The 8636-nt window shown below is 31.7% G+C and overlaps 2 protein-coding genes across 2 annotated transcripts; both read left to right on the top strand.

Moving 5' to 3' along the window:
• Positions 1–145: 145 nt before the first annotated feature.
• On the top strand, positions 146–2593 carry LOC132054636 (NAC domain-containing protein 83-like). Its single transcript, XM_059446613.1, has 3 exons — positions 146–1062; positions 1621–1910; positions 2212–2593. The coding sequence occupies exons 1-3, from the start codon at positions 879–881 to the stop codon at positions 2506–2508; spliced, it is 771 nt and encodes a 256-aa protein (XP_059302596.1). The 5' UTR covers positions 146–878; the 3' UTR covers positions 2509–2593.
• A 3128-nt stretch (positions 2594–5721) lies between these two features.
• On the top strand, positions 5722–7799 carry LOC132054635 (nuclear polyadenylated RNA-binding protein 3-like). Its single transcript, XM_059446612.1, has 3 exons — positions 5722–6246; positions 6525–6589; positions 7320–7799. The coding sequence occupies exons 1-3, from the start codon at positions 5760–5762 to the stop codon at positions 7461–7463; spliced, it is 696 nt and encodes a 231-aa protein (XP_059302595.1). The 5' UTR covers positions 5722–5759; the 3' UTR covers positions 7464–7799.
• Positions 7800–8636: the final 837 nt, after the last annotated feature.

Here is an 8636-nt window from a genome sequence, read left to right as displayed (position 1 = left end):
CTCTTTTCCTTAACAAGTTAATTATATATGTTGGTTTCGTACTTAACTGAAGACCAAAATGTCAAACATTGTAAAAGTGAATAAACGATTGCTTTTATGTTACGCCTCTGCAGTGTTCTGTGATATGCTTTTGACATATACCGCTGGAAAATAGAAGCCTTTGCTGTTCTCATCAAAAGAAGAAGCAGAAGTGTTGCGCGAATGATTAAATTTATATATGCTTTTTAGTTAACTAGTTTAGTGTTAATTAAATCTTACAATTTTGCGTGTTAGTTTCTATTTTTGGGTTTATTTACACAGGGAACCACTGGGATATAGACATTGATATTATAAAATCAAAACTATACGTCATTAGTGTGTGTAACTTAACCATCTATAATTGTTTTTTATATTACTTTAGTTTTCAGATTACTATATATAGCACTAGTCAACGGCTTGTTCTTAAATGTCACGTACTAAATTTGTTATTGCAGATCAATTGATCATGTAAAACAGTATATATTCTCAGTGCACAATGCCACAATATTTTAACTCATGGATTATAAATAACAATGAATGGTAGCGAATTTAGCATCAGATAAAGAGAGAGTCGAATAATTAGTGTTTTACGAATAAAATGTCTTATAGGCATTAATGTCATTTTGAAAAAGGGGGAAAAAAAAAACCTTTGCGGTAATTTAATCGAGTTGCTTTCCAAGACAAAAAAACTAGTATATCCTAAGCATTACTACAAGTTCTCTGGGCGCTTACTATAAATAGCCAATCCTGCTTATTCTAATCACAGTTCCTCTCTCTCTATTTTCCCCTTCATACAAGTATAAATATAGACATTACATATAGAGTACTAGGAGATATATATAGCTATAGGAGTATTATATATGGACAAGTTCAACTTCTTGAAAGATGGAGCCATAAAACAGCTTCCTCCTGGATTTAGATTTCAGCCTACTGATGAAGAGATTGTGTTTCAATACTTGCTTCGCAAAATATTTTCCTGTCCTTTGTCCGCTTTAATCATTCCTGATATCGATATTTCCTGGCACGACCCTTGGGATTTGCCAGGTATTCTAAATTCCTTTGTCATTTATTAGATAGCTAGCTAGATTTACTTACTACTCCTACTAGTTTATTTTCTTTGCTAGTCTTCAAAATTATTTGAGATGCATAATATTTATCCTCCCTGGGAAAACAATCAGTACTTGTTTTTAAAGAGTTAAGAATTAAATTGTTTTAACTAGTAGAGTTATGCATCTCGTAAAATGCAGTGCGTGAGTTCTTGTAATTGATAACTAGTACTCCTAAGTCCTGTGTTTCACATGCTATATATCATCAAGAATTAATGTTGAAAAGGGACCGTGATTTTAAAAGAATATTGTAGTAATTGACAGTGAGAATTAGAATTTAGATTGTGTAAATTCTGAATTAGTGTACTACTTTATGAGATATATAATTCTAACCCACAATTGAAATGCTAGTTTCAAACCAAATTAGACTCAAAATCACATTGTTGGATCCGCGACTACTAATTGGACTCACAATTATGTATTGAATCAGAATATAATTTAAGTGAAGTTTGAGTTGATTAATTGTGTGGGACGTATGTACTTGATGATATTGCAGGTAATATGGAGCAAGATAGATATTTTTTCAGCAATAAGGAAGCCAAATACAGGAACGGAAATCTAACGAATAGAGCAACTATGAGTGGTTACTGGAAGCCTACTGGTATAGACAAGAAAATTACATGTCCTAAAGGGAAACCAATAATTCTTGGGATGAAAAAGACTCTGGTTTTCTACAGAGGAAAGCCTTGTCATGCTTCTAGAACTGATTGGATCATGCATGAATATCGTCTTGTTCTTCCTTTTAATCCATCCTTTATTTCCCAGCATTTCAAGAAATCTCCTCAGGTAATACTATTACCATTGTCTTCTGAGAAATCTTCAATAAAATTAAATGAATTAAGGACATACAGAGGCAAATTCAAAATTTAGACAACGTGATGGATTTTTGAATTGAGAGTGATCAGTTCTAAAATGTATATCTAACTCTACACTTCTAAAATCTATATCTAACTCTATCTATAAATACTTATCCTTTCACATAAACATGCAGTTGGTTTTATTGGATGTTCGACTGAAAAATACTACTGAATTATGCCGAACCTGTTCATATATTTTAAATTGTTTGCCTTTTCTTTTGTGGCTGTAGGGTTCCTTGGTGCAGATTGGCAATTTGGTTCTTTGTCATATATCTTTGAGGAAGAGAAACGGAAAAAATGAAGAAGTCTTAAGAATGGTTACTGAAGATTACAGTGCTAATCAGCATATTGAAGTACCAAAGCCGATATGGTTTTATGATTTTATGAGTAAAGACTTAAATGATGATAAAACTTCTTTCTCATGCTTTTCTAATTCTGTGAGCTCTGATGCAAGTGCCCTCACTGAAGTTTCTTCTAGTTCAAGTGGACTAATAGAGCATGAAGAAGCTAGTAACCAGTTTCCATGATGTAATTTCATTAATTATTTGATTTATTAATGCATGCAATAAGTCTTTTCTCCCTCAATCTCAAAGTTTGCATAGCAAGTCGTCCGTCTTATTCAAGTTACACTAATTATGCTTATTCCTTTATAGAGTCAAACCTCTATAAAGAATCGTTATTAAAATTTTTATTATAGAGAATCGTTATTATACACCTATTTTTAAAAGGCGTGCTGGGCAGCCTTGGGGGCGTTGCATCAAAATGACGATATTTAAATAATATTTATTGTTTTTTGTTAGCGTGTTGGGGCGAAGGCAAAAAAATGCCTAAAATCTAATTTTTCATCTTTAATTACTCAAATTTTTAAAAAGGAACTAAAACATTAAATTTAAAAGTCACTTTTTATAATATATGTTCTTTTCTAAAATCTTTTAATGATGAAAATGTATATATTCATATGATATTTTTTGTCATATATATATATTTTGTGTATATATATATATCAAATATTTGGTCAAAATTTCTACACTTGTTATTGGTAATCATAGATATTTAATTTTATAAAGATGGTTAATTATTATACTATAAAAAATATAGTTGTTATATCGAGGGTAAAATTTTTTTCATCTTTAATTGAAATTCTAAGTTTAATCACATTTTTTATTACGAAGGAAAATCTTTTAATAAAAATGTTATATTGTATGATATTTTTTTGTTATAAATAGTGTGTATTAAAGGATCAAATATTTGAAAATTTCTTATTATTGGTAATCATAGAGATTTAATTTTATAAAGATGTTAATTATTATACTTGGTTCGAAAAAAAGACTTATATGTTTTATTAGAGATGATGTTATATAAAAAATTGGATCTTTATCTATTTTAGAGAGATTATAAATAAGTCTGACGGTATATATTGTTAGTGTATAAGAGTTAAATTCGCACCAAATATGTATGTCACTAAGAGCCCGTTTGGATTAGCTGAAAAAAGTGACTTTTACGCATAAGTGCTTAAAGTACTTTTACGTGCTGAAAGCTATTTTATAAATAAGCAGTTACGTGTTTGGATAAAAGTGCTTAAAGGGTTTTAGAAGTCAGGGTAATATTGAAATTAACAAAAAATATAAGGGATAAAAGGATAAAGTTATTGGTCAAACTAAAATATCTTTTAAGGCAAAAAAATAAGTTGGGGTTGAGCAACTTTTTGGTTTTGGTATTTTAAGACTTTTTAACTTAATTTAAGTTGTTTTCTAATTTTTGCCAAACACTCAAATAAGTTAAAAATGACTTATAAACTGGTTTGACCAACTTATAAGTCAATCCAAACGGGCTCTAAGCTAAAAAGTTGATTTAGCTAAATAGCACAATCTTTTCCAATTTGTACGTACGGATCAAAAAACTTTTGGTATCAAAAGTCTGTAATTTAATTTTTAAGTGGGGCAAAGATAGAAAGTAGAGGTTGGGAGAAGAGGCAAGCAAAGAATATACTCCTCTTATCATCTAGTTCTTTAGGTTTCTTGGTGTGTAAAGCGATTCACTTTCCTCCACCTTTTTCCTTTTACTATTAGCAGTTATAGCAGCAAAATTTAGGTGCCCAAAAAATACTTGCTCTAGAAATACTCATGAAAGGTGAAAATTCCTCAAGAAAATGCAAAATTGCAAAGCCGCAAAGCGTTCTCCTTTTCGTGGAAAGGGTCAATTTTATTCGGTTTAAAGTAGGCGTTCTTATCTGCCTTTTTTTTCACCGTTCGATCTTCCGTCAGCTTCTTTGGTTTTTGGTTATAAGAAAATGTGCACCGAATACCGAACTGAGTTCGATTTTTCTAATTCAGTTTTATTTGGTATGAGCCTGATTAATGGACTACTTTTATATATATATATATAAAGTGAGTTTTTTTAATTCAAACTAGGCTATTTTGTGTTTTTTCTTTAAAAATTGGACCACAAAGTTACAAATGCAGCTATTTTTCTCCATTCTAAATCAGAATGCTACTAATATTATGTTAATATCAGAACTACTCTATAATATTTATCATTTACATTTCTCAAGATTTATTAATTAGAATCAGCAACTAAATTTTCACGTGTGAAAATGACTTCACTTCTTAACTGATGGCCACATATTATTAAAACAAAAACAAAAGTACTAATATAAAATATTATTTTAAATAGTTTGAAGTTTAACCCATTTGTATAATTCAAAAGAAACTTGACATTAGTATGTTTAATTGGATATTAGCATACACCATACACCAGCCGCAAACATGAAAATTTCTGTTAAACCGAAGAACTGGGACTCTAAAATCGAAAACCGAACCGAACACAGATTTTTTTTAAAATTGAAACCGAAACCGGACCCAATTCGGTTCGGTCCGATTTTTCGGTTCATCGGTATTTATGTTTTAAGGGAGAAATAATTAATTTCGAATTTGAATAAACTACGCTATCTTTTTGTGACAATTGACCCGACTTATTACAGGTATGTTTTTTTTTTAAAATACTCCTGATAGTATATAGTCTAATAAATATCTCTGCACCTATTGGTTATGAGATAAATATTTTTCCATATCAGATGCTTTCATTTTACTAAACAATTAATTTTAAGAATCGACAATCAACGTGAAAATATAGATCATTATGCAAAACATTTATCGGCTTGGTGTGAGCACTCAGGCTACTAAATAAATTTTTACCTGGTTATACTGTGTATCAGCGTCCTCTATCATTGTATACGTTGGGCTGGATCGACCCATGACCTGCCTGACTAAACCCGTCTAAGAAGGCCTGTAACCTAAATCGGACCTCCATAGTAATGGTCATGGAACCCAGCTAATCCACATCTTGAGAGATGGTGAAGATGGATAGTGAAAATATTACTCAAGCTAATATTTATATAGAATTTTTATAGTATAGGAGTAAGTGTTTTATTAAATATATTTGAGGTATATTTGCAATTAAGTCATTATCTTTTTGCATAATATAGGAGGCTGTATCTATAAATGTGCCATATTATAAGAGTGTCTAATATAACTTATCCTGGCTAAGAGTGTCTAATATAACTTATCCTAGCTAACTTAATTTAACTATATACTTATTAAGTGATTTATCTATTGATAAAGACAAACGTGAAAAATTTACACATGTTATGCAAATGTTGGTTGGTGTATTCAACGGAGGGGGATAATTTAAATTTTGCTTCCACCTTTATTAGATATATTCTCCTTTTTTCATTAGTTTAGGCCTGTCTTTCCAATTCCTTTTTTTGGAAGGAATTGAAATGCCCTTTTACAGAATCCTTAGAATGGGTTGTGGCGTTTCCAAGATAGATGCCAATGGCGTCGCCACACCCAACAGATCTATCCTTCCCAATTTCCACTCTAGAAGGAGGCAATCAACCAAATCTATCCCTTCAAAAAAAGAACCATTGTTGTTGATGCCTGAACCTATTGATAGACCTTCCATTTCTGCTCCAAAATGTGATGATAATTTGAGTTGTGTCACCTCCGAGGGGTCTAAAAAAGAAGAGGATGAAAAAAGGATCGCGAAAATAAGGACAATTGTTGAGGAAGCGGAAAAAAATGATGAAAAAGGCCGACTACATGAAAATGAAGGAGAGGAAGTGGAGGAGGATGATAATGATGATGATCAAAGGGCAATTAATAAGGTTCGTGTTGATGAAGAGGATGGTGGTGATTTTCCTAGTTCTCCGAGTTTTAGGGTTTATTTCACCGATAAGGATGCTGAAAGCCAGAAGATCAATGACGGTATGTATATTGATAGGAATTACAATAAAGAAACAAAAGAAAACATCAGAATTTATTGAAAATTGACTAGTTTTACGCTGGCTATTAATCAATAACAATTCTTCAGCTTTATCGGATATTGGAAGTTTATAGCCCTTTTTTAGTTATTACTAATTCCCTTTGACACATACTATGCAATTGCATGCGAATGTATTAATCAATTCTAGACGAATTTTTTCTAAGTTTATCTACTTGATCTTTTTTCTCTGTTAATTATCATTAATAATCGCGTAATGCAGGTAATTATAACAAGGTTGGTTTGAAGGACGTCACCCCAGCTGCAGCTACCATATCATCAACAAAGGTGGGCATGTGATTTTCACAATTAGTCTGTTCTTCTGCCTCATTTCTTTTTCTTTTAGCTAAAAGAAAAAAGCAAGAAATTCATTGCTATACAAAAGAGAATGGATGTAAATTTTCGTTTTCAATAAGATTATCAATGATGGATATACTTTTATTTTTCCCCATTTCTGTTCATTTTCAAAAGATGTAAAACATATTCATCATTCCATCGTAGTATGGTGGATTGGTAAAGATCAAAATGGAGAAGTATATAGACAAGTTCAATCAATGGCTAAAATTGTTAATTACTGCTTGCTCGTTTTGAATACGTGCGTACCTTGTGAATTGTGATAGAGACTTCAACATTGCTAATAAGAAGTGGTAGCAACTAGCATCTGTCCATTTAATTTATTCAAAATTTGGGTTCCAAATCCTAAACATCTTCTACTATCTCAATTCATGTGCCATCGATCCGGATTTCAAGAGTTAAAGCTTTTTAGTTTTGACCTTGAATTCGGACATGTAATATTTTTAAATTTTTTTGAACATATTTGAAAACTACGTAGAAGTATTATAAGTCACAATAATTAGTAATTCAAATTTAAAAGACATATAAAAAAGTTGCGGTTAAAGAAAACTATTATTTGACTCTTGAAATACGAACGGTACCATATAAATTGGCACGGTGGGAGCATAATATTGAGTTGGTTTGAACTTACAACATTCACAATTTCCAACTCTATTTCTTATAGGAGTCGGAGTCAGTGGGCAAGGAGGAGAAGAAAGAAATAAGAAAGAAGAGTTTTAGAAATGTCCTGCCAAGGAACCTGTTGAATGGTCGATCATCATCTAATTCTTCAACTCGCTCCAGTCATCATCATAAAGTAGCTTCTTGATCATGCATGCTGAAGGGGAAACACAATGGCTTTGTTTTTCATCTGCCTCCTCTTTTGACTCTATGATATTGAAGGTTTAAAGGAAGTTCTTTCAGGCTTCATGTAATGTAAATTTGAGAAATATTGAAATTGAATTTATTCGTAAACAAAATATTCTTCTATACTTCTGTTTTCCTTCCTTTGATTATTCTTCTATATTTCTAGCTGTTTAATTAGCTTGGTACGGTCAATGTATGATATTTTCCATTTTGGGCTAGACCAATACAATTTTCACCAAAAAGGTCTTACACCATTAAAAATATTATTTTGTATGCAGTTCTTTTTTTTATTTTTTTATTCAAGACTTAATTCGTCCACCCAAAATATCCTTGTTAATTATTTGAGTGACTTCAACAATTTTTTTGAGCTGAGGTCTTAGCTTCCTTGCTTTTAATGCGACTGGAGGAGTCATTGATTCCTGGATCTTCTGATAGACGAAGGGTTGCAATCAATCACAAATTTTGTCCCACATTTGCAGAAGTCATAGTGACTCCCATTCTTTGAAGCTCCTCCTCATTCTCCTGAAGAGAGCAATAATTATAAAATATGATTTTATAGTATTTAATGTAGTCTTTCTAAAATCCATATATTATACATCAAAAAAGTTGAGGAATAAATTCCTGTTTGGCAAAACAAACGAGAACGTATAACTATACTTTGCACCACTTGGGCTTTCAAAGTGCTGTCCCTTTGGGCAAATTAGGGCAATTGGCGCGAATGCCCCTCTTTTGGGCTGGTCTTTAGATTTTGCCCCTCAAAATGGTGGTCTTTAATTATTGCCCTTCCGAGCAAAACTAACATTAAAAAGACATTCACTACCCTGTAGTTACGTATAAACACAACAACTCAAATCCTTAAACGTTAACCCACCAACTTCGTTCCCAAACCAGATTTCTCAATTATTCAAATCGTTGTTTGGCCCGAGATTTCTCCATTGATTTTAACTGCTACAATATCGAGAAAGGTACAAATCTTAATTCAACTCAATTTAACGATTTTATGGAGTTTAGATGGTTAATATTTGAAAAAGATCATCTTCTACGACGATTATTAAGAAACGGATGACATCGGCTTTCGTTGAACATTACGCACTATAAAATTATTCGGCAAAATAGAATCGATTGGATTTAATGC

The sequence above is a fragment of the Lycium ferocissimum genome, chromosome 4, assembly GCF_029784015.1.
Source record: "Lycium ferocissimum isolate CSIRO_LF1 chromosome 4, AGI_CSIRO_Lferr_CH_V1, whole genome shotgun sequence".
NCBI lineage: Eukaryota > Viridiplantae > Streptophyta > Magnoliopsida > Solanales > Solanaceae > Lycium > Lycium ferocissimum.
Note: the sequence above shows the minus strand (reverse complement) of the source record. Positions and strands in the feature narration are given on the sequence as shown.